At 38.9% G+C, this 27,301-nt stretch overlaps 1 protein-coding gene across 2 annotated transcripts in view; it reads left to right on the forward strand.

Moving 5' to 3' along the window:
- The window catches only part of Kif16b (kinesin family member 16B), a 300,714-nt gene that overhangs the window by 164,802 nt on the left and 108,611 nt on the right, over positions 1–27,301 (forward strand). For both annotated transcript variants that reach the window (XM_027921573.3, XM_071608712.1), the window contains exons 18-20: positions 20,130–20,183; positions 21,633–22,973; positions 26,815–26,967. In XM_027921573.3, coding sequence (XP_027777374.1) covers positions 20,130–20,183; positions 21,633–22,973; positions 26,815–26,967 — 1,548 coding nt within the window. The remainder of the gene's footprint in view (positions 1–20,129; positions 20,184–21,632; positions 22,974–26,814; positions 26,968–27,301) is intronic.

The following is a 27,301-nucleotide window of genomic DNA, read 5'->3' on the forward strand; positions in this document are numbered from 1 at the left end:
GTAGACTGGAGAGAAGATATTCTGGGTGAGGAAAATTGCATGAATATCTCAGATGAATGCTGGGAAAGACTTGTTGAGGTTAGGAGAAGTTAAAAAGAATCCATGGGGTGATGCATTAGCTGAGGGAAACTCTGAAGGCTAAGCACTGATATTTGTAGTTTGCTTTGATAAGTGAACAGAGCTACTTTAGGGAAAATGTGCCTTTGCATTTGGGCAGTGTGAATTAGAAGTAGAAGTGAAAGTGCAGCTAAGGCTCCTGGGGCATGTACATGATATTGTGTATGTGAACTATTTTTATAAGTTCTGGTTAGATTATTTTTAAAGCATGCTCAGAACCTGTGATAATGATTAAAATACATCGTCCAAAACACAACAGAATTATTTTCTGTCTACTCAGGTGCATTTGGTAACTAATTTCTTCACGTTATTTTTAGTTGTGGTAGAATGCATTCAATATCAAGTTTACCCTTGTAACCATTTTTAAGTGTATAGTACTGCAGTGTTATGTACATTGACATTACTGTGCAACCAGTGACTAGGACAGTTCTTATCTTGCAAATGGAACTCTGAGCCAGTTAAATTAAAATTTTCATTCCCTCCTAATGCAGCTGCTGATAGCCATTTTTCTACCTTTTGTCTTCATGACTTTGACAATGTTAGGTACTTCATAAGAGTGGAACTATGTGGTATTTGTCCGATCCACATCGACATGTCACAATTTCCTTCTCTTTTATGGCCAAATAATATTCTATTATATGTATGCACATTTTGTTTATCCCTTCATCTTTTGATGGACACAGGTCATATCCTGCTTTGGGCTATTGTAATACTGATGTGAACATGCATGTATAAATATCTACTTGAGTCTTTGTTTTCAGTTCTTTTGAACTTATGCTCAAAAGTGGAATTGTTGGATCATATGATATTTCTCTTTTTAATTTTTCAGGAAACTATCATACTATTTTCTATAGCAGCTGCACCATTTTACATTTTCACTGACAGTGCCTAAGGGTTCCAGTTTTTCCACATCTTTACCAACTATTATAATTTTCTGTTTTTTTTTTTATAAAGAGCCACCCTAATAGATCTGTGTTGGTATCTTATTGTGGTTTTTCTTCAATCTTTTTTGTTTCCTTTTATTTTCTGAAGAATGTCCAATTTTGAAATAGTGTTTAGAAATTTAGAAAGATTATCTCAAAATCCAGTTCCTCCACTAAGTAGAGTAAATATCTTATGAATGTAAATCTAATATGGATGGATTTTTGGATTATTTCAGCCATTCCATTTGCATATTTAAAACCCAGTCAATGGGAGGGTTCCAGGATGTGTTTATAGACAAGGGACAGCACGAGAGCAACTTTGCATGGAAAGAGTTTTTCTGATGAGTGAGTGATAAGGCCACTGGAGGAGCACCATCAAGTATGCTGGAGGTGAGGGCTTGAACTAAGGCAGCAAAGAACAGAACCTAGGATAAGGGTAGGCTGTAGGGCAAGCAGTCATGGGTCCTGGATGATTTGTTGAGTATGGCGCATAATGAAACAAAAGATCATTGACTTCCAGTTTTGGCCTTAAATAATTGATTGGATGGTACATGCTATTTAGCTGAAAAACAAATATGAAAAAGTAGGAACAGGTTATGAGGAGGCATGAAAGATAATGAGAATAGGTTGGGGTTGTGGCTTAGTGGTAGAGCACTGGCCTAGAACGTGCAAGGCCCAGGGTTCGATCCTCAGCACCACAAAAAAATAAATAAATAAAGGTATTTTTTTAAAAAGGTAATGAGAACAACCTTGAAGAACTGGGCCCTTGAACTTCCTCCTGTAAGTGCCAATGCATTTGAATATTCTGTTAGCAATCAGGCACTCTGTGGGAAAAGGTCTCTGTGTGGCCCCTCAGAAACATTCTTCCTTGGCTTGCAGGATGAATGCAGTTTGAGTACCGTAGATGGTCATTGCTCTACCACTTTTACCTCAGTCATGCTGCTGGTGTTGAAGGACCTGTCATTTGTCCAACCTTGTGCTGGGGCTTGACTGAAGAAGATAGACTTAGTCACCTTCGAGCATAATTCAGTATGGAGGAAAGACCCATGTAAGTAAATTCTGTCAGAAATCAGGACAGCAATGACAATGTCTTTGCACATGCCAAACTTTAATTACTCTGGGGGTCTTTGAAGTAGAAGAAGCTGTTCAGTTCAACCTGCTCCATTAAGCTCTGCTTCTCTCTACGCTGGTTCACCCCAGAGGGCACCAGGTCTTCACACAGTCCTCCACATTTCACTTTCTTAAATCACCAGTGACAAGCCTTGGTGATAAATGCAGGGTTTGGAGTCTCTTCTATTTTGTATTTTATTTAGAGACAGGGTCTCACTGAGTTGCTTAGTGTCTCGCTTTTGCTGAGGCTGCCATTAAACTCGAGATCCTCCTGCCTCAGCTTCCTGAGCTGCTGGAATTACAGGTATGCATTACCACACCCAGCTCTACAACCAGTTTTAACAAACAGGAATTCAAGGAATTGATGGGGCACCTCTTGTTATAACAGTCTTGGTTCAAGGCTGCTTTTAAGATTCCCTCCTTCACTCAAACTAGCCTCTGGTCTTTACTTAATTATTACATAGAAAAAAGTTGATGCTTTTTGAATGTTAGCTCTCCCTTATCCCTCTAAACCCCAACATTCGGACATACACCCCCCTCCACTTCCCTCTCCTCGTCCTTGGTGTTAAGCCCTCCTGCCTACTTTTTTCTAAAGATGCTAGGTCTCTTCTTGAGTTTTCACAGGTCTCTTCTTTCCCCAGGTTTCTGAGCACCAGCCTTCTTTTCTATCATTTGAGAGCAGTCATTACTCACTTCATCCCTTGGGAATTCTTTTTTTTTTCTTTTTTTGCCAAATTGACTCCACAAGGGGACTATCTTTCTAGCTCTTTTCCTTTTGCTGTCCTTACTTCCGTCCTGAGCAGATCTATGGGACCTTTTCACGCTTGATAATTTTACTGCTCATTGCTGTGGAAGAACATGTAGGATAATTTGTTGTTGTTGTTAAATGATCCATATGGACCATTCCTGAGGAGTAGTGGCACATATTCCAGGGTTCTATCTCTCAGTGATTTCTGGCTTCTCTGGAAGGCTCATGGACTGCCTCTGGAATTTTCTTCCAACTTGAACCTAAAGGTGGAGCTCATTATGCCTCCTTAGCCCTTCATTCTGACTCCTTTCTCTTCCCAACATCTGGCCTAGCCCTTAGTCTCTACAAGGTGAAAAGTCCCAGTGTCATCATCTTTCATTTTGTTCTCCAACATGGTCTTCTGTCACTTTCTACCTTGAACTTGCTCCTTTGGTTTAAATGAGTAAAAGACCTTTTGCATCTCTCTCCAGGATTCTGTGTCTGTAAACCCATCTACAAAACCCTTACATCCTCTTTCTTTGGCTAGTTTTCATCATTTAAGTTGAATATAGGAATTGCATCCTCAGGAAGCTTTCTGTGCTGCATACTCAGTTTGAGCTAAATGCTTCCTCTTTATTCTTTAGTGGGCATCTGTACATACCTATGTTGGTCAGATTTTCGTCACTATGACCAAAATACCTGATGACAACAAGTTGGAAGTAGAAATGTTTATTCTGGGCTTATGATTTTAGAGGTTCAGTCCATGAGCGATTGGTTATATTACTCTGGGCCCAAGAGTAATATATATGGTGTAGTATATGGCTGAAGGAACAGTGGAAGAAAGCTTCTCAGCTCATGGCAGCCAGGAAGCAGAGAAAGAGAAATGGGCCACATGGAAGATGCACCCTTCCAGGGCATACCCCATTTTTCCACCTATTTCAACCACATTCTGTCTCCCTAGAGTTACCACCCAGTAAGTCCATTCACACTGAGGGAGACTGATAAGGTTACCTCTCTCACAATCTAGTGATTTCATGTCAAAATATTCCTGCATTGCTTTGGAGCTTTGGGGAGACACCTCATATCTAAACAAGAACAATGCTTTATTATAACTCTTTCCAAATTCATTTAATGCATACTTGTGCATTTAATTGTTGTAGGTTTCTTGAACGTGGGAACAGCACCTTATTACATCTTTGAATTGTGCACAAAGAGAGATTCTCATTTAGTGGGCACTTACATATTCCTTCTGCTGTAGGTTTTGGCCAGCAGATGACCCCTCAGTCCAAAGGATGTGTCTGCTTATTAGTCTCCAAGTGCCTCACACTTCAGATTGGTCATGTATTCCCCCATCTTTATGAGTACTTCCTATATGTTTGGTGGCTATCTTGATGATTACAGATCAACATATCTCTTGGTTTCTTTGCTGTTTTGTAGGCCCAAGTATTTATTTTTTTACAATGAAATAAAAAAATATTGGATTCTTTCCAGAGCAAAGCTCTCCAAAAGAATTATAGCTGGTTTGCAAATTATTATATCCAATAAAATTCAACTTTTCTTCAAAGCAACATTTTTTCTTTGTTCAACAGGAAACCTATTAATTTTCCAAGTTACCCATGTCTTAAAAAATATATACTCTGAAACAGTAAGATTTGAAGGTTTTAAAAGTAAAGTCCTTGCTACCCAACAATATTTTATCCTTCCAGCTGGGCATATAAAGTTGGGCATAGTTTTGGAACTTACTGCTAGCCTGTATCTCAAGCTGCCTGGAAACCAATTTGTACACACACATGCGTGGTACTTAGTGCCAGAGAATCTTTGGATGGGGCAAAGCAGCCTGGTGGCTTCCTTTGGGAGTTAGCTCCACTTTGGAGAAGTGCCAAGCCAGGGTCTTTGCCAGCAAATAATTTCCCTGCAGGGGAAACATTCTTTCTCAGCTGGCACAGCATCTTTAAGAAGAAACCAAGCTGACTGCTCGGGCCTCCTCTGCCTTGCTCTGAGACTGCAAACAGGCAGCTAATTTGGCAGGGTGTGGAAGCTTTCACAGCTTCTTGAAAGTGCTTGAAGCAAAATTAGATACATTCCAAGTTCATTTCAGTCTTGAAAATAAAAGATATTTTACTGGCACATTAGCCTCCTCTAAGCAATAACCAGTAGTGAGTCCATTTAAATGCATAAATTTGAATAATTAAATTCTGAAGAGAAGAAACACCTAGGTCTCAAGCCTTGTTAGATGAAAAAAAATATATCAGAAGTCAGAGTCAGACCTATATTTGGTAAGCTGTCTAGGGAGCTTTGTCCAAAGAGTGTCACTGCCTGAGGTCAGGTTTGGATGGCACCAGGACCAACACTGACCTTGGCAACCATGGAAGGACCTCAGTTTTGAAGATGGTCTGTAGTCACCAGTGGTCAGAGGAAGAGGATGGATGAGGGATTATTAACTTTAATGTGTCCATCATGAGCAAATTATAAATCACAAGAAAGCAAAAAGAAATTACTGCAGAGTTAAGATAGTGCTGTATTTTCTAACCTATACCCCTGGCTATTCCACTATTTATTTATAGATATTTATAAATATTTAGATAGATGCAGATATGTTTATATGCTATGTAAATATGAATATTTGCATTTTACCCTTTTTACCAAGATGTGTTTATACTGGACTTCTAAGAATTTTTGGCCTTTAATATTTATTTTTCTTTCATAACTATTTTTTTCTTTTTCAATTTATTTCTTACATACATGACAATAGTGGAGCGCATTACATTCATAATTATCCGTAACTCTGTATATAAAGTATGTTCACACCAAATTATGCCATTATACATGAGCTCTCTTATTTTTTTGCATATAATTCTTAATACACCTTTATACCACCATTTATCATATCTCTGTTTGTATATAAGGTATGTTGACACCAAATTCACATCTTCATACAAGTATTTTGTATAATGATGACCCTCTCCTTCCACCATCCTAGCTATTTCCCTTCTCCCTCCCTTTCCCTCCGACCCCTATTTCCTATCTAGAGGTAATTTTCCTCCCATGCTCTCCCTCCCTACCCCACTTTGAGTCACCTCCCTTATATCAGAGAAAACATTTGGCATTTGTTTTTTTGGGATTGGCTAACTTTACTTAGCATAATTTGCTCTAATGCCATCCATTTCCCTGCAAATGCCATGATCTTATTCTTTTTTGGTGATAAGTAATATTCCATTGTGTATAAATGCCACATTTTTTTTTTATCCATTCATCCACTGAAGGACATCTAGGTTGGCTCCATAGTTTAGCTATTGTGAATTGTGCTGCTATAAACATTGATGTGGCTGTGTCCCTGTAGTATGCTGTTTTTAGATCCTTTGGGTATAGTCTGAGAAGAGGAATAGCTGGATCAAATGGTGGTTCCATTCCCAGCTTTCCAAGGAATTGCCATACTGCTTTCCAAATTGGCTGCACTGATTTGCAGTCCCACCAGCAGTGTATAGTGTACCTTTTTCCCCACATGGTCGCCAACACTTGTTGTTTGTCTTCATAATGGCTGCCATTCTTAGTGTGGTGAGATGGTATCTTAGAGTAGTTTTGATTTGCATTTCTCTGATTGCTAGAGATAATAAGCATTTTTTTCCGTATATTTGTTGATTGATTGCATGTCTTCTTCTGAGAAGTGTCTGTTCAGGTCTTTGGCCCATTTATTGATGGGATTATTTAGTTTTTTGGTGCTTAACTTGTTGAGCTCCTTATATATCCTAGAGATTAGAGCTCTATCTGATGTGTGAGGGGTAAAAATTTGTTCCCAGGATGTAGGCTCCCTGTTCACCTCACAGATTATTTCTTTTGCTGAGAAAAAATCTTTTTAGTTTGAATCCATCCCATTTGTTGATTCTTGATTTTAATTCTTGTGCTATAGGGTGCTATAGGCGTCTTATTAAGGAAGTTGGGGCCTAGCCCCACATGATGAAGATTAGGGCCTACTTTTTCTTCTATATCATTTTATCATAACTGTCTATATCAATTCAACATCCTTAGGATGTTCCACTGTGTGGCTATTTCATATCTTACTGAACTTTGCTTCTTTTGGTAGGCATTTTGTCTTCTAATTTTCTGCTATCATAGGCTATTGGGATGAAGAAATTTGTAAAGAAGAATGGAAGTGGAATTTCTAGGTCAGAAATGTATGTGGTTTTAATGTTCTTGATGCATATTATTGTACATGGTACTTGAACACATCCCCATTGATGCTATATGTGATGCCCCCCTGCCCCCCCTCAACACACAAAATGTTGCAAAGTTCTAAGCTCATTCCCAAGAAATAGAATTGAGGGTTTCTGCAGCAGTGGTTCTCTTCAGAAACATTCCCTGGGCATGATTCTTCTGTGCTGAGTTACCTGATGTTGCAGAATGCTGTATAAGCTTGGAACCAACATTCCTGCTGCTTCCTGTTCAAGAACTGAAGCAGAGTCCTGGAATGTAAAGCTAGAAGGAACCTGATTCTGAACCAATTGTTCTAGGATTCAGATTCAAAAAGCCCAAGGCACCAAGATGGTACTAAGAGTTTCTCACCAGCTGGCCATACTCATTAAAAAAAAAAAAAAAAAGTTTAATTTTCCCTCCCATCTCTCACTCTATCCTTGTTTCTTCCTTATCACCTCCCTGCCCATTTTCCTTTTCTTCTTCCTGTTCTCCCTCCTTTCATTAATCTGAGAGGACAAATGCATCACATTAGGGAGAAAATAAGAAGACATCAATAACAGGGTTGCATCCTTCATTGTTTTGAGCTTTGGCTTCATGGTAGATGACTGTAAGTTTCTAGAAAACAGACAAAAGAATCTAGTTTGTTGTTTGCTGAGTGCCCAGCATCCTACCTGGAACTTAATAGAAATCTAATGTGAACTAAGAGGTATTTCTTTTTCCCCTTCACAGCAATATGAGAGAAATTTCAGAAACAGAATTTGATCATAGCTGGAAATATTCTTGACAAACTTTTTGCTTTCAAATGGTCCCTCCTGCATGTTTTGGGATGAAAGATAACATTCTCTTGTAAGCTCAGTATACCCTGCTACCCACACTTCTCTCTTGCTTTCTACTACTTTGTAAATTGTTTTATCTTTTTTCTTTTTCCTCACTGGCCTTAAGCATGGAAGTTTTATACATGTTGTTGGCAATATTTATGTTAGCTGGTAATTGGTGGTTAGCCTGAGTTTTAGCTGATATGTATTTACTATGTTTGTCTCTGTTGGTTTATTTTATTGGGCCTTACAATTTTTTTTTATGTTTCAGTTGCTGAAATGCTGGTTTCTTCTCCAGTTTTTGGTCTCAGTTGTCTCATATTTTATGGACCATTTACTAACTTTACAATTGCTATAGATTGTCTTAAATGGCTTGTTAAGATACAGTCTCAGGGAACTTGTGGTGAAAGCAACTGAAAGAAGTGGGTTTCTTCCTCCATTAACTGAAATTAGTGTTAATTACTGACTTGGCTGTTTTTTGTTGTTGTTGTTTTTCTTCCTTGTCCTGAGTATTACTCCACTGTGAGCCACTTTAAATGATGAGCACCATGTGCTTTCTATTTCCAAAGTAGGCGAAAAGATGAGCTGTTCAATTCAAAGAACACTTTTATCTTTATTTGGTTACTTATGATTGCCTTTTCTGAGGAGTGGGCTGCATTTGTGCTTCATTCATTTTATAATCGCACTGTCCAAAGTCAGTTTTGAAGGTCACCTGAGCAAATGGGACTTTTCTTAGTGAAATGGATGGTTGCTGTGGGCAAGGATGGAAGACAGTGAATTCCCTATTAGTCCTATATGACAGCATGGTTATTCTTTGAAGTAACAGATTAACTTGATTACATGTCACCAACTCTCTGATCCTTGTTAACTCATTTGATTAGAGCCTGTTGCTGCTGATTCTGTCAAGGGCTCCATTGTACACATTCATTCCTGTTCCAAGGTCTTTGCATATGCCTTTTCCTCCTTTCGGAACACTTGTTCAGGTATCCATGAGCCTTTCACAGGGCGTACTCCTACATTAGTTTCTAAGGTCTGAGTTTAAATGTCACTTCCTCAAAAAGGATTTACCAACCCCAATCCAAAATTCATCTTGACTCTTCACTCATACCATTCTTCATCTTTCCTTATTACCACTTAAAACAGTTGGTAATTGTGTCTGTTGGTACAACTATGTGTCTGTTCCTGATCTATGCATGTAATGATAGGTGAAAAGGTTTGATTTTTCTCTTCCAAGTAGGTGTTTGAGGAGTAATTCTTTCCTGAACATGTGTATGGGTCAATTATTCCCTGGTGAGGCATGTCCAGCCCCATCCTTCTATCAGAGACCATAATTCCAACCTTGAATAACAATTTCCCAACTCAGTGACCTCAAATGTTTGGTCACTATCAGCAACCCCTATATCTTATGACCTATGAAGGTTAATTGTCATCATTGTTTGAAATAAATATAAATGTGCTGTAGTTTATTAGAAGCAAAACAGATGTGAAGTGCTTACTACAATCAGAGTAGATTTTAAAAATGCAAGTGATTTTTTCTCATTATAAAAGGAAATGCTATTACCAAAAAAGTAAAACACTCAGAAATGAATAAATAATCACAAATGTTTATAATTCTTCCACCAAGAAATAATCATTGGTTTGCATTGGTAATATTTGCCTATATATTTTAAAATAATTTTTAGTTGCTGATAGATCTTGTTTTGTTTAATACGTGGTGCTGAGAATCGAACCCAGTACTTCACAAATACCAGGCATGTGTGCTACCACTGAAGCCCAGCCCCAGCCCCTATTTGCTTATATTTTAAAGTATGTCCATTTAATTATACATCACACATCATATAGAGTATTTAAAAATTTTTGAGGTCATGTTAGGAATACAAGCCTGTCTTCTGCTTTTTTTTTTCTGTTAACATATTATCATAAACTTTGTCCCAGGCCACTGGCAATGATTCTTCATTCTGTCTTTATGTCATAATTTATTTAAATTTTGCTTTATTATTAGGAACACATCAAACTATTTCAGCTTTTTTTCCCATCTAAGTTGTTGATAATATTGCTATTAATCCTCTTATATAAATCTCCTACTTTCATATTTTGTCAGCTAAATCCACACCCAGAATTCTTTATTTGATGGCAGTTGTTGCTTAAATCAAAGCATGGGGGAGGACTGAAGGCAGAAATGTCAGGGAGACAATAAGGGAAGAAAGGCATGAGCCATTGAGTTGAAGACCTTAGGGCTGAGGGTAAAGGCATGGCCACAGGGATCTGGGAATGGGAATACACACACAGAGCAGAGAATACTTCCAGTCTGCTGTCAGCCCTGTGGGAGAGACAGAGGCCCACCTTTCTAGCAGTGTCTGGTTAGGTGTGTTGGCATGTTGTCTTTCTTGGTGCAGTGTCAAAGGCGTACAAATATGTAAAGCAGACTTATAAAGCTTCTGTATATTGTCACCACAGAAGAACTGTGGCATATCTGAAGTCTTTTTACATTTTCAGACTTCTTTCCTCTCTTTTTTTCTGCTGCCTATGAATGTGCACTGCTTTTTCTTTCTTAAACTAACCTCTTTCTTAAACTAACCAAACTTTTATCAGAGTGGTTGGCTGTGTCCATCTCCATGAGACTCTGTCAATAAATCTTGGTATATCTATATTATAGAATTTTATGATATTAAACTATGTCATACAGTAATAGTTAATGATATGGGAATTTGTTCCAGGCATGTATTAGGAGGAAATGATGACTAAGTAAATTTTATTGTAGGCTTTTGGCTGTGTGTGGATATATATGGCTGTCAAGGCTTAAGGCTGATACCAAGATGGAACAATCCTGGTATAGGACTGTTTTAATTACCTGTTTTTTCTAAACTTGCTGCAGTGAATTGTTTTCATCATGAGGGGATGAGGAGTGTTACAATTTGTTATTTCTCAAGGCAAAAGGAGGCCTGCCTTGGCTGGTACCATCTCCTCCTCTCAGGTCTTCTGTGACTCCTTGTGATTGGGTTTCTGGCTCTGAAGTTCATACCACTGACTTTAGAGCTCTATCTATGGCAGACATTGGTAGAACACCTACTCTGTGCCTTGCAGACAGCCCTCAGCATACATAGTCACCCAAGGTATGGAAGGGGCTCTGTCCTCAAGGAGCCCTGGTGGAGGAGAAGACAGCTCCCACCTTCTGTGACCTGTAAGGCCCTAGCTCCATCTTGAGCTCAGTTGTTTTCCTATATCCCCCCTCTGCTATTTTTCACTGCTTTCACTGTATTTGTGCTACTGGGATCCGAGTGAGCCTCATATATCTTCTTCTGGTTTTTGCCTGATTCCCCTCTCATGGTGGCTACAGATGCATCCTAATGACCCTTCTTTGTGCATCTCTCTCCTCATGTTCTCTTTTCCCCATACCCTCTTTTCTAGCTTTATATTTTCATAGCACCTATGACATAATATATTCATTATTTGTTACTTAACTGTCCCTCAACCAAATAAAAGTTTTATGAGTGCAAAGAATTAGTTTCTTTTATTGAATTCACAGTTCCTAGAACAGTGCCTGGAATAGCATATTGAACAAGTGAATTAATGAGTTAATTAATGGACACTCAGCAGTTCCTGAGTGTCCTTCCCAGAGCCGTGACAGAGGTCTGCACAGGGCAGTAGAAGGGAAGCTTGCCCCTGAGATTTAGCTTGAACTTAGCTTGAACATTCTGCTTAGAGTCCAAATTCCCAGTTGCATTACTCATTACTTCCTTTGTTTAATCTCAGAAGTAGACAAATGAGGTTTTATACTGTTTCCTTCATTGTATCTCTCATTTGTCTTCCTTTATTTTTCTTCTATACTTTTGATCCCAATTCAGTGTACAGTGCCCATTATAATTCTGTCCATTTTTTAAGGCCCACATCAGCTAAAACCTCCTCTACGAGGCCTCCTCTCATCCTAAAGCTGTAACCCATCCTCCATTGAAAGTTGTGCCTTTTAGGAACATCACCTTTTGTGATTCATGTATGTCATGTTTTCTTTCACTTATAGTTACTCTCATAAGAGTGTCCAAAGGCACTTTTTTCCATTTTGTGTTCTCCCCAGAGTCCTGCTTTGTATCTAGTAGGAGTTTGATAAAGGTTTGTTGGACACACAAAATACGTGGCTGGATGAAATATCAGGAATATTGTCTATGGCACATTCTTCTGGTCCATCCAGTGGAATCATATATTTTAGAAAGATGAATTATTTTTAATATATGGAAGGCTCTTTCTGGGATAGAAAATACTATGGTTTGGTAGAGGAGGTGAGAAAGAATTCTAGGATAGATGTTAAAGTGGAGGTGGAGATGAGCTTTTCTACTCTTAGTTCTTCTAACAAGAAAGTTACCTTAGACTTCTCTCTGATATTACGTGGGGCTCAGTCTCCTGGCCTGGAAAATAGGAGGGAGCGGGTAGAAGACAGGGATGTGTACTGAGCTGAGTGTGTGATCTCGAGTTCCTATCCAGTTCAAAGTGCCTGTGATATTAGGGCTTTATTGGAAATATCTCTGAATGTCCGTTCTGATTGTTTTATTAGAGCAAGATACCACTATTATAAGAAATAGGCTGAAAACAGACTCAATGAAAATGCTTATGGTATCAAATTTTACTGTTTTTTTTTTTTTTTTTTTTTTTTTTTTTTTTTTAGCAATCATTGTTTCTTTGGGTACTTTTCATTTGAAATACAAAACTCTTAAGACTAGCTCTTTGGCAAGTGTTAGTACTTTCTAGAGTAGGAAATTGAAAAGTCATTAGAAAACTATTCCCAGAGTACCTTTGATATTTATGTTATAAACTATCAATTTTTAGCTAAGAAGGATTTAATTTCCCAATCTTCTATATTAAGTTACATTTTGAAAACTCTTCCTCTCCCCCTACATCTTGATTCGCATTCTCTGATTTGTAGTTGTCAGCAGTTTCCTGTTGTATGTCCTGACATGTGACATGGAAAATAACCTGGCAGTGAAAGGGTGATTTAGAGTGAGTGGTATAGAAATTGTAGTCATCTTTGCAAAGCAGCTATTCTTAGCTTGCTAGTGAAAGTTAACATAAGAGCTGATACCCAGAGGAAGGACTGTAAAGCCTTTCCATAAACAATCAACAACTGAATGAATGGCCAGGTGCTTTCTTTGATCAGTTTCCCTAAGCTTACCCTGATGAGTATCTGCCTTGTTATTTAGCTTTTAGATCATTTATAGAATGTCAGGTTCTCAAGGTCAGACTGGATAGTACCAGCACTGAAATCCAAACTTTTTTCTTTAATCTTTAAGATGTCTCAGTCTTCCTTGGGATTTTCCCAATTGTAAGATGATTTGAGACTGATTGAAAGTTTCTGAGGAGTTATAGGGTGTTGAGAAGGTCAGTGATCTTGGCCTAAACTATTGTAGAATCCACTGTGTTAAGAACCTAGACCCAGTGAAGGATCAGGGAAAGATAAACCATCTTCCATTGCATTCTAGACTTTTTCCTAATTCCTTATCAGAATCTGAACTGAGGAGTCCCACCAAGCATTCCAGGCTGGAGGCCCATAGTTCTTTCAGAGAAAGCATGTGTGTGGTCAGAAACAGCTACATAATGAAAACATGGAGCCTCTGGCTCCACCGTTACTAAGAATTACAAGATGGCAGCGCAGAGAATCAAGTGTAGGGGACCCATATAGCTCAGTCACAAACTGCACATGTTGTATACCCATGAAATCTATCCTGCATTGACTGTAACCTTAAAGTCCCTAATGAAAATCCAAGTCTATCCACTGACCAAGAATTTTTCCTTACCTGATAAATATCTGCTGAGAAAATAGAGTAAAACGTTCATGCAGGGGACTTTACCACTATGACTGCTTCAGCTCTTCTCTGTTGCCAGCTGAGATCTCCCTTCCAGGCCTGATGTGCTGGAGCTCAGCTCCATTACTTTCCCTAACCATCCTCAATGAAGTGCTGGCTGGACTTGGGGAGTCACCTTTCTATTTTTAGAAAGTGAAATGGTATCAGAGGCACTAAATTAACCACCATCAGGACACCACAAGGTTGCAAATATTTATGTTTTTAGTTCATTTACATTTCTCTTTCCTTCCTTCCTTCCTTCCTAATCACAGTCTCACTTTCAGTGTAATGGTGTGAGCTGAGAAATTCCTACCCCCCCCCCCTTGTTTTTTCTATTGCCGATGATAACAGAAATGTAAATTGCAAGATGTGCAGTTACACCTAAAAATGCTAGATGTCTTTTAATGAAAAGAAGAGAGTATTTCTGATAAAAATAGGTTGTATGCTGAGCTTTTTTGTTGGACCTAACACAATATGTGCACTTCGGTCATTTTAAAATGCTTGAAACAGCTACAAAAATTATATCTTTTTGTTGTTTTCCTTTTAATTATACCATTTTGGAAATTAGCATTTGGGGCCATGTTAATTCCAGAAAAGATAGTGAATTATACTTATTTTTAAAGAAGTCACATTTGAATACAATTATAGTTTATATACTTTTTCGATACTGACACTTTTACATTTTACAATCTACTGTGGTATGCTGTTTGAAATAATTTAATGGGTTATTTTAAAGTATAATTAGTAAATATGTAATACTTACATTATATCTGCCACAGCTCATATCCCCTCATATTTAAAATATAACCCCTAACTTTATAATTATGACTTTCTCCTCATACTGTTTATGAACTTGTTTTAAGTTAAGACTAAGTATCTATTAATTGTTATTCTCTTTTTCAGGAAATGTTACTCATTGTTTACCAAAGGCATACTGCTTTCAGTTGAAAACAACCAAATTCTTCCCTATTCAGAAACAGGTCTCAGAAATGAAGTCATACTTCTTCATTAAGAATTAAAATGGGAATTTCTATCTGATTTCTGAACTCTGGATCTTGCATTTCAATAGATTTTACCCTTCATGAGGGGCCATAAGCTGTGGCCTCAAGCATCTGAGGTTGGCAGTTGCCTTGAATCCAAGACTCTATCACCCTTTCTATTCCCAGTCAAGTGTTATGAAATGAAAGTGATCTTTAAGGAAAGCCAGTGACTTCATCAACCAGAGACTCTAAGGTCCTCCTCCCAGGTGCTCCCAGCTGCTTCCTCTGCCCTGTGGAGCATTTCTCATCTGTGTGGCATCTGCCTGTCCCACTCTTTGCTCCTCCTTACACCTGTCATCTGCTCCCCTTCCAGATACTTCCTTCAAAGTCTTTCACTATCTTTCTATGTCCTGCTGTTATCTTGGATGATTGTGTATGGATTACCCATCCTGCAACATTTTTCTTAGATAGTAATTATTCTTGATATGTCTTTGATTTCCTACTCTTTCCTTTAAGTCTTGTCCTCATTTAATATTTCCTGATTAATATCGAATCAAGTTCTTCTGCCAACAATTGGGCCATCCTCTTCCCAATAGCTCAGATGGTCCTTCTGTTCTATACTTTCCTGGGTCCCACTTCTGGGACCATTGAACTTTCTCCCCCCATATCTCAAAGCTTGACTGATGCCCATCCAGCCCTGTTTTCCTTCATTTTTTTATATCAGTTCCCTTACCTACTGCCCTATCACCTATTATAAATAGTGTCCTTGACCCTTACACCTCTAACTCCACCACTATGTCTCTTCACTTTTAGGACCTTGTTTCTAACTGCACAGAGAATACAGACTTCCTAAGAGAACAACACCCTCAAATCCCATTTCTGCTTTACATTTATCTTGCATCCCTCCCTTCCTGTCCCAGTGGCAGAACACCCCCTTTTCCTTCTCATGGTAACTTTCTTACCTGTACTGTGAATCCTATGGGATTAATAGTTAATATTTTTTAACATCTTAGTGTTTATGTGTTTCCTCCTTGGATCCTCCCTCTTAGTCCATCTGTAGGTGAGGAAACAAGTTTAGAAAGGTTGAGAGATTTTTCCCACATATGAGCCAAGATTTTATCTGAACCAAAGTAATTCCAAATCCCTTGCCCATAGTCATTATTATTCTTATTTTGGAAACCTCTGACCATCAGATATTTTCTGCTTCCTCCCAGTTTTTTCCACCCATTCTCTGACTCTTCCCCTCCCGCCTCCCCACCCTCCTTATGGCTTGTTTATTCCAGGATCAAACAGATACAAGTTTCTTTCATCTGTTAAAATGAACATCCATCTTCCTAAAATTACTACATCCCTTTTACAAGCAAAATCACTGAGAAAACTCTCTACCGCATATATACTCACAGCCTCCATATTCTTCTACCTCATTTCTCAGCCCACTTCAGTCTGCCCTAAACCTGACAAAGGTTGCTTCAAGATTACCAGTGACCTCCATGTTGCTAAGTTCAAGGGGTGCTCCTTGGGTTCTTTTGTACTTGACATTCCTGAACATTTAATACCACTGATTCCTTTTCTTTTTGGAAGTACCCTCTTCTGTGTGTTCTCAAGGACCTCCTCTTTCCTGATGTCTGTGTGTGTCTGACTGCTTATCTCTAGCCTCATTTGAGGACCCAGCCTTCTCTGCCCATCACTACTGTGTGTGTGTGTATGTGTGTGTGTATAAGTGGTCTTTCTGACATTGCACTAAGCCTCTTTATTCTCATTCTGCTGTGTGTTCTGGGTAACCTCACTCCCTCGTGTGGCTTCAGTTGCTAGCCCACTCTGGCAAATTCAAAGTCTTTATCCCCATCCTTAATAAGGGCCTGAGGAGCTGTCTTTGTTGGTCTTCCATTGCCTACTGGACATCTCCATTTGGATGACCCTTAGGAATTGTTGAATTGAACATATGTGAAACTGCACTTATCTTCCAGAAGGCAGAGTAGGGTCATTGTGGGAATTAAGTCTTAAGTACTCAGAGCAGTGCTAACTGTGGAGGGAATTGGTTGGTAGCTTCAATGGGCATTAACAACTGTCCTGGGTTCATCTACCCTAAGTACTAGCATAACTACTGCTCATACTACAGTTCCCTCCTCCCCTAACACACACTGCCTCCTTCCCCAGTTCTCCTTCCTACCTTAGTTCACTGTAACATTGAGAGTAGACTGTAGCATGATGGTGACACAGAACACCTAACATGCACAGGTGCCAACAGATATTTTCCATGTGTCCTCTCACTTGATCCTGGCCACAACCCTCTTAGGTAGGGTCTGTTCTTTCCTTTAACTTCTAAGAAAATGAAACATCCAAGATCTCACAACCACTGGAATTTGTATTCAGACTTGCTGACCCTTTAGCTCAGTCTCTTGGTGGTTATGTTCCTCCTTTCCACACTTTCTGAATCCAGGCCACTAACCTGAGGCTCATCTTTTACTCTTTTTTTCTTGTCACCACCCCTACCAAAATTCAACCAGTTACTGAATTTTGTCAGCTTGACCTCCTGCATATCAAAAGATATGTTCATTTCTTTATTCCAGTTGGATATCCCTTATTATAAATAGTGGATCCTGCCTTCATAGAAGTCTCCTAATTTATTAAGTTACTACAAGTTTCTTCATTTGTCTCATGAATTCACATATTGCTCCCCTTCCATGTGTTCTCTACAAAACAACCAGTGTATGTGTTCTTCAACAACCCTTTTCCGAGATATTTTTCTGCTACCATCCTTAGGGTTAAGTTCAAAATCTTTAATATAACTTTCAGTGTCCTTTCCTGATTGGCTTCTGTTGTTTTGTTCTGCTTCATTTCTTTCCACTTCTCCCTCAGCAAACCAAGATCTGGTTTTATTGAGAATTTCTTGAGTTCCCAGATCATGAAAGAGAAAGAATGGCACAGGTAATACCTAGAAGCAGGGAGCTTGCCTTGACTCTAGGTCCCACTAGATTCTGGGATCAGTTTTCTCTCTGCGTATGACACACAGGCTGTCACAGACCAGGCCAGAGGCTGCATCTCTTTTACAGACTACTGTACGCTCTGGCTTTCCACATTGCCTAAAACTTCAAAGTAGGGGCTCAGTTAAAATGTCACGTTAGCTATTATAACTCAGATTTTTATCATCTCCTTGAGTACTTGAGGCCATGCTGCTCCTTAGCAAGAGTGGTAGTGGTTTGCAGCACTGATTTACTAGCAAACTTGGACTCTGCTGATCATATCCGCTAAGCCTCAGTTTCCTGCTTTGTAAAATAAGGGTGATAAATGCATCAACCTTTCAAGGTTGAGAAAACAAAATGAGGGTGGTGCATGATGAGTGTCAATCACAGTACCTGCATCTTGGAAATAATCCTCAGATGGGAGGTTTTCATCCACATTTTCATCTCTCAAGGTAACATTTGCTTAGTGCCACCTACATGTGACATTGTCAAAGTGTACTGATGGGCTATTATTCACAGAAAATAAAAATTGAGAATAAAGGTAATTGTATTAGGGTAATTCTCTGGGTTTTAAAAGTATTTTATTCAGTAAGACATTTTTGCTTGGTAAATATGTCTATACATACCAAACTGAAAATATTGACCAAGGTTCTGTTTGTTGTTAAATAAAAGAGAATGATCATATTTTAATTTTAATGAAGCCTTGTACCTATGTAATATAATGAAATTTAGACTGGGCTCCATGGATGGCAAATGCTTCATATTTATGTGACTGACTTCTTTTGTATGGCAATATTTATAGTAAGCTGCAGATTATCATCATGTGACACTAGGATAAATGTAACTCTACCAAGTTTCAAAGAAGGATTTAATATTTTGTTCATTCTTTTATTTGTTTTTGGTTCTAGAGATTGAACTCAAGGGCAGTTTACAGACACCTGATCTATATACCTACCCCTTCTTATTTTTTATTTTCAGACAGGGTCTCACTAAGTTACTTAATGTCTCACTAAGTTGTTGAGGCTTCAAACTTGAGATTCTCTTGCTTCTGTCTCCTGAGTTGCCGGGATTACAGGCTTGTGCCACTGTGCCTAGCTAGTGTATTTATTTTATACCATAAAATAGAACACTTCTCTTAAAATGAGTCAATAGAGGGTGTTTTGGAAGCATGGTGTTATGGGTTCAAATCTTGGCTCCCCACATATTACCACTATAATTTTGGACATGTTCTTTAACATATCTGAGCTTTGGATTCTTCTTCTGTAAAATGGCGATATTCTCCTCCCTTAATGTTTCCTGGGAAGACAAAGGGACTTAATGTGTAAACCAGCACAGCACCTGCTACATCATAGATAACTCCTGCTTACAAAAGCAACCACATATCTTACATTCAAAAACAGCCCAAATTAAATTGGAAAGAGATCTGTTTGAAATGTTTGATCATTATAAAAGTAACTCTGTTGCCAATCTGGATTTACACGTTATCCAAGGAACACAATTTATAATGAATTTTTCTATAGTTCAGTTTTTCACCTGTATTTCTCTGCTACCTACATAATAAGAAAATGTGTAAGTTTAAGAATTATAGTTCATGCTGTTTAATATGAATAGTGAAACCTCACAATAATTAATATTTGAGAAGCCAACCTGTGCTCTCAATATTTTAGTAAGTTTTAAAATTCCCAACAACCTGCATTACTTTGTTTTTCTAGCACAGTGTGAATTTTTGTCACAAGCTCCTAATCTCCAGTAAATCCTCTGTCATGTAACCATTAATTATAGGAGGATCTTGATGAACCTGTATGTACTGTAACAATCTATGAAACAATAAAAATACAACTGCTGTTAACAATGATTATTGTTACTCGGTTATTATGAGTACTATGATTAGCATGAGAAGTGCACAAAACAGAACAGTGAACTTTTTGGAGTGTTTCACTTTATAAAATTGTTGGAAAGTGGAATATTTATAAGAAGGCATTTCAATTTGTGCATGGCTTTTGTCTTTATAAGTGACTTACTGCTTTTCTCCTTATGTTTCCTCCTGCTAAATTTTCTTAATTGATGTCTGTGCTCTCTCTCTCTCTCTACCTCCCTGGCAGTCTTTTCCCCATAAAAGGACCCATCTGTCTAAGGTAGAGATTCTCCATTTTTACAAACTCATCAGTGACTTAGTTGGGTAGACATGCTTATCATTTACAAGTTACATTTAATTCTTCCTTTTCAAAATTCAGAGGTGCTTCACTTGTTTTTCTTTAAGTCAAATCTGTTCTCTTTAATCTGTGTTCAAGCACCCAAAAGTACATCTAATTTCTAATTATAGTCATAGAGCAAAGAATGTGTTTTAAACTTGCTAATCCATGGTAATTAAAAATAATACTTGGAAAACTGATGCTTTGTATTATGTGAATGTATAAAGAGGGAAAAAAGTACTTTCAGAAAAGTGACTTTATTTTTATTTGATGTTATTAGACTTGAATTTGAGCGACAACAGCGTGAAGAACTTGAAAAATTAGAAAGTAAAAGGTAAGGCATGTTGGATTTGAGTTCTACTCCTGTGTTTGCTGCCTGCACTGACTTCCTATGTGTCTGCTTCAGCCCTCCCTCTTGCTCTTTGTCGTTTACGTATCTAATGGCTGTAGGTGGTTTCTTTTTAACTGTTTGAGTTTACTTCATGTTTAGTTTTTTAAGCAGTTTATCTTCAAATACTTGTAAAAAAGGGGGAGTAGAGTCAGAAAGCAGATTTAATATACCAGGTTAGTACACCAAATATATATTTGTTTCAGCTTAACTCAAAAACATGTCTTCTCTCAATAGTCTTCCTTGAGTTTTTAAAAAGCCAAAAGAATCAAAGAGTGAATGAATGCAAGATCAAAATTTTCTTATTACTTCTCCACTTTACACACACTTTTCCTTATATTGTTTGTCTGTATGTATTTTCCCATCTATAATTTGCCTGTTTTGCTCACTTTTCTTTTGTGGGATGTGGCCAGGGATGTGTGTTTCTGGCTATTTGATTGATTTGGTAAGTTGTTTATATGCTCTGAAATAGTCTTTGTTGATAAAACTGTATTTTCTCCCTTTTTTTTTTAACCATCCTATTTAACAACCGAAGAAGTGGATAAATATTGGAGTAGAAGCTAAGGCCATAGGGAATCTTCAAACTAGCCATTTATTTTCTAGAATCTGTATTGTAAATGTTACAAATGAATCAGTTTAGTTTCCAGCAACATAGAGGGAAGATGTTTGGTGAGACAAGAATCAGGCCCATGTATACACAATCTTATTCTGTATCATTGCTTTGGAGGCCAAAGCCAATGCCTAAAATCTGATTTAGCACTCAGTGAGGATTTTGTATTCTGAGAGAAAACACACATGTGACCCCTAAAATTGTGCATTTCAGCATTCTAATGGAGACTCCAGTTATTTTCAGTGTTATACATTAATAAGCAAATATTTGGGGCCATTTGATGATTACTGTTTACCTAAACTAGTGATTAAATACTATGTAGCAAGTAGTTATTTGAGCTGAAACAATGAATTATTATCTCTACTTTGGTATTCGAATTCCAAGAGTTAAAGACAGCATGAGTATTTTAATGTCATCTTGTTACTGAATGTCTTAAGTTTTAGTCATTGGGCTGAATAAAATTATTCACATTTAAATTTAAATTGGACATGGTTCTTTCTCTTTGAGCTCAGGGGGCTTTTAAAATTATATCATGCATAACACATTATGATTCTAAGCTCCACAAAGAAATTATATCAGAGGCTACTTCAGGAGACTAGGCAGATATGTTGGACAGATGACATGCTGTTGAAAATTTGAAAGAAGGACACTTTCTCCTCTTTTATTTTAATGGAGAATTTAGCTTTGTGTTGCGTATGCATTTTTAGAACATTCCAGTTAGGGAAAAGTTAGAACAACATTTAACATAGTGATCAAATAATGATCGGTCAATGTCTGCATTGTAGGAAACTCATAGAAGAAATGGAGGAAAAGCAGAAGTCAGACAAGGCAGAGCTGGAGAGGATGCAGCAGGAGGTGGAGACCCAGCGCAAAGAGACAGAAATCGTGCAGCGCCAAATCCGCAAGCAGGAGGAGAGCCTCAAACGCCGCAGCTTCCACATTGAGAACAAGCTCAAGGATTTGCTAGCAGAGAAGGAAAAGTTTGAGGAGGAACGGCTGAGAGAGCAGCAGGAAATTGAGCTGCAGAAGAAGAGACAAGAGGAAGAAAGCTTTCTGCGTGTCAAAGAGGAGCTCCGGAGACTCCAAGAACTCAACAACAGTGAGCAGGCGGAGAAGATTCAGATATTCCAAGAGCTGGACCGTCTCCAGCGGGAAAAAGATGAACAGCACGCCAAGCTGGAACTGGAGAAAAGGAGACTGGAGGAGCAGGAGAAGGAGCAGGTGCTGCTTGTTACCCACTTGGAGGAGCAGCTGCGAGAGAAACAAGAGATGGTTCCATTGCTGCGATGCAGTGAGGTCCAACGGGCAGAGGAGGAAAAGAGGGACCTGGAAGACATCAGGGAAGCCCTCCTGCGGGCCAGGGAAGCTGGGGCAGGAGGGGAGGAGGAAGATGATGAGCATCTGGAAAAAGCTCACCTACATTTCTTGGAGTTCAAGAAAAGGCAGCTTGTCAAACTAGCTAACTTGGAGAAAGACCTGGTCCAGCAGAAAGACCTCCTGAGAAAAGAAGTCCTAGCAGAGCAGGAAACCCTCCAGCGCTTAAAATGTGAAAATGAGGAGCAATCTAAGTGGTTAGCAAAAAATGATGCTAGTGTCACAAGTGTCTCACATGTGGCTGGAGATTTAGAGAAAATAAAGCCAGCAGAGTACAGGCTACAATATAAAGAACGCCAGCTACAGTACCTCCTGCAAACTCATCTGCCAGCTCTGTTGGAAGAAAAGCAGAGAGCGCTTGAAATCCTTGACAGAGGTCCTCTGGGCTTAGACAACACTCTTTATCAAGTAGAAAAAGAAATGGAAGAAAAAGAAGAGCAGCTCGCGCAATACCGAGCCAGTGCAAGCCAGCTGCAGCAGCTCCAGGCCACCTTTGAATTCACTGCCAATGTGGCACGACAGGAAGAAAAAGTGAGGAAGAAGGAAAAGGAGATTCTAGAATCACGGGAAAAGCAGCAGAGAGAGGCACTGGAGCGTGCAGTGGCCAGACTGGAGAGAAGGCACTCTGCTCTGCAGAGGCGCTCTACCCTGGGCCTGGAGACAGAAGAGCAGAGGCAGAAGCTTGCTAGTCTCAACAGTAGCACCGATGTCCTGGAAGCTCAGCAGGAGGTCCTGGAGAAGGACCAGGAGAGGTGAGAGTAGAGTAGGGAGAACATGGGTTACAATAGGAACCAAATCATGCTCATTTTCTATTCCTCATGGAGTTTCTGTCTTTTTTTAAATGATTTTTTTTATATAATAATTTCTTTTTTAAAAAATTTTTTATTGATTTTTTAAAAATAAATGACAGGTGGAATGTATTATAATTGTTATTACACATATAGAGCACAATTTTTCATATCTCTGGTTGTATACAAAGTATATTCACACCAATTTGGTCTTTATACATGTACTTTGGATAATGATGTCCATCACATTCCACCATCATTGCTAACCCCATGCCCCCTCCCTTTCCCTCCCACCCTTCTGCCCTGTCTAGAATTCCTCTATTCCTCCCCATGCTCCCCGTCCCTACTCCACTATGAGTCAGTTACCTCATATCAGAGAAAACATTCGGCATTTGTTTTTTTAGGATTGGCTAACTTCACTTAGCATTATTAAACATATTCTCTGATACATAGGCAAATACTTATTTTTATCAAACCTGAGAAAAGTATTCTTAAACATTCTTTCATTTCGTAGGATCCTTGTTTTGGAACAATAGACCTAAAGTTAAAAAAATCATAATTAAAGTCCTTGCCCATTGCTCCTGGGCTTTGGTTAAGGTCTCAACTGCTCAAAGAAAACTTCTGCCATGATTCCCCTTTTACTTCCCCCTCCCTGCCCCTCCCTCTCTTTCTCTGTTTTTCCTTCCTTCCTCCCCTTCTGTCTTCTCTCCCTTTCATTCCCTTCCTTTGCCCCCTCTGTCCCTTCTTCTACCCTCTTTTTTTCCTCCCTGCATTCCTCCTTCCTTCCCACTTTTCTTCCCCTTCCTCCCCTTGTTCCTTCTCTCTCTCTTCTTTGCTTTCCTCCCTCATGTCCTTCCCTGTTCCCACACCTGCCCTTCCTCAGTAATGTCATCACATCTTCTAGAGCTAGCACTTGTTACAATAAAGTGACATTCCTAAAATTCCTGCATTACATCTAATGTACTGATTCCCACAACCTGAGGAGAACTAAATTCCAGTACTTCTCCTACTTCTCATGATTCAAATATTTGAGAGGAGGCATCAAGGACTCTATATTAAAAAACAACCATACCAAACAAAACTCTCCAGCTGATTTTGAACACAGTGTAATATTCAAGCATTCTTGGTGATATACTACTGTTTTGGGTGTTGTAAAAGATAGAATTAGGAAACTAGAAATTTTTTAAAGAATATTTATTTTTCTGTGCCTGTTTCCTGTCTCCATGCTTATCAGACAGTAGGTTCTTAAAATTAATAGATACACGAATTCTGTACAGATGATGCTAAGATTCTCAGAGGGGCCAGTGGCACCTGGTTTGGAGGTTTATAAGGAGACATCATACCCTGGCCCAGCCCTTTCCTGCCTGGGTGACATTGATGACGTTGGGCAATGTCCTTCATCTTTGGGCCTCAGTGTCCTGACCTATACAAGGGGTTGGTTGAGATCAGAGGTCTGTGTATTTTCTTTTAGCTCCAAACCTTTTGAGCAGTTGAGACCTTAACCAAAGCCCAGGTTAGAGGGCCTGGACCTGCCCTCTCCCATCCATGGCCACCTTCTGATAGGGACTCCAACTGAAGCAGTCTACTACCTTAAGACTTAAGCTTTCATTTGACAAAGGCATGGGGTCACTTGCTGATGACAAAGTTAGATCTACTAAAAAATGTTACTGTAGCCCATCATCTTTCCTGAAAAGGTCAAAACAACTTCCATCCAAATGATTGGCTTATACTGTGGATCATATTTATAATAGCTCTCTGGTAATCCCTTCAGGCAAAACAGCAACAAAATAACAATAAAAAAGCTTATTATTTCAGAGAAATGGGTGAGAGGTTTAAGAAAATGATTACAGGTGTGCTATGTAAATGAAATTGCTGGACAAAGCTCCTACCTCAGGAAATTTGAAGTAGTGGAGGGCACGCTCTCAATTTGTGTCCTGCAGTTTGCAATAAGAATGCATCACGAGTTTTTAGCTTGAAGTTACTGACTTTGTCAACCAGCGATTTAGTGTTACTTCTCTATAAGAGTGGAGGTAAGATTGTGATTTTTATGGAAGGATTTCCTAGTATCAACATTCCTTCAGAAGCCACACAAAGGAGGCCCTGAGCATGAGTTTTGGTGAAATAGACTTTGCTAAGATCTGATTTGGGCCAGTGAATTCTGGATTCTGTGCTTTGTCTGTACTGTCCCTGGAGCTTGCTGTGGGTGTTTCCATTGTGTTTATTTTCTCTGGGTTCTCATGACTAAGTCAGGATTAGCTGTGCAGCTTGACTTGGCTTCTTGTGAAATTCCACAAGTGTGAAATATTAAATTTATGTGGGATCAGATTGGACAACAGAACACTGAGCTTGGCTTTCCCATTGGCTTCTCAGTACTTTATGAACAAGGTTTAATTTATTTCACTGTCTTCTTTTCTACTACCTGCTAAGTCTGAGAGCCACAATAACATGTATCATGCAGCCCCACTAGAAAAACCCTCTTGCCACCATAGCAGGGACAACAGAAGAAAACTGTCAGTACCCATATTTAATCACATATTTTTATCAGAGTCCTTTCATAATGATAAATATAACTCATGATGCCAGCCAGAAAGAATGATCCTGTGTTAACACAGACTGTGTTTTAATGCCATATGTGCATTGTCGTTTACTCTTTCGTGGAAGAGAGTACCATCATTTCCAGTTAACAGATGGGGAAATTGAACCTGCTTTGCTTATGTAGCCACTGAGGACTTGTGTCACATAGGACTTGTGTCATGCAAAATGATAATGGATCTATTTCCCAGTCATCTCTTAGCTTTCTTGCCCTCTTATCTACTGAAATTTAGATTCAGAGGGCTGGTGGCACCTTGGTGTGTCAGCATTTTATTTTTGGAGCTGAATGAAATGAAAGATTAATTGACTCCTATTTGGTTCATAAAGAAATTGAGATCTAGATTGAAATAACTTGCCCACCTTCATGTAGTGACTGGGTCTTATGTTCCCTGGGGCCAGATTTATTGGCCAGCTTGGCCCTAGTCTAGCCTGATGGCCCTGGATTCAAGCATGGCCAGATCAGTGGGAGGATGGCTGTAAACATAGTTGACCTCATATTAGAAGTATCACTTTTCACTGGAGATAATTTTTTGGTTGTTATTAAAATAACCAAGATTCATAGTTATTTTAATTTGTCACAGAACTCAATCTGCTTTCCTAGATTTGTCTTCTCTTCTTTATCTCCCCTCTTCTTCTGCCCTCACAAAAGTGGTTGGTTTTCATGGCATAGCTCCTTCATTTGTGTTGCTTTGTATGCACCTGGAACATCTTCCACCATCACTCCAGATGCCCATATTATCCCTGTCGTTTTTAAGTCAACTTAGAACTGCCTGACCATGAATTTCCTCCTAAATTGGTGATTTCTGAAAGCTCTTTGAAGCATAAATTTCTTTGTCAAGAGAAGTATTCAACAGAATTTCTTATGTACTCCACAACCAGCTCTTATTGAAGCAGGAATTAAGGAATCAGAATTCTTCACAGCTATTTCCAAGGATGTGCTTGGAAGGTAGTACAAGTTATCTTTACTCTTATTTGGTCAGATTCTTCAACTTTTGAATCCCTGTGGCAGCACTTGTCTTCGATCTTTCTTATGACTTATTTTTACCTCATACCTTGTCTTATAAGTGTGCAGCACCTTTACTAGAAAGTAAAGCTCTTTGCATGTAGAGTTTTTGTCTGAATACCCTGGGTTTTTTAAAACAATGCTTTGCAAAGGGAATGTGTTCCAGAAATTCTGTTAATGAACAAATTCATGTGATTCCCATCTTTGTAGGTTAGAACATGAAATCCAGCAACTAAAGCAGAAGATTTGTGAGGGAGACAGTGTTCAAAGAGGTGACCATGGGACCCTGGAGAGGAAGGCTGCTTCTTTCAGCTTGCTACCCAGTGCTGAAAAATCTCACCTGGCTCCCCTGATGGATGCCAGGTACTCAATATTAAACTGATGCAGTGATTTGATTTTATTTGATTTAGTGATGCACATACCAGCATTGGCCATTTTGCATGTAGAGGGATCTATCAAAGGCTACAGTAATACCTATGCCTGAGAAGTTCTCTGTCTTTATCAGCTGATGCCTGATGATGGGGACAGGGATGGAGTGTCATTTGAACTTAAATCAGCACCTGAGAACCAAGTCAGCCAAATCCAAGGTATCTTGATGCAGATGGTTTGTGTGAGAAGGTGGAATTGAAAGGTGCAGGGAAACCAGATCATCCAGAACCAGAGTGATGCAAGGCCATGATGAAAAGCACAAAAACAG

Source organism: Marmota flaviventris, chromosome 2 (genome assembly GCF_047511675.1).
Source record: "Marmota flaviventris isolate mMarFla1 chromosome 2, mMarFla1.hap1, whole genome shotgun sequence".
Lineage (NCBI taxonomy): Eukaryota > Metazoa > Chordata > Mammalia > Rodentia > Sciuridae > Marmota > Marmota flaviventris.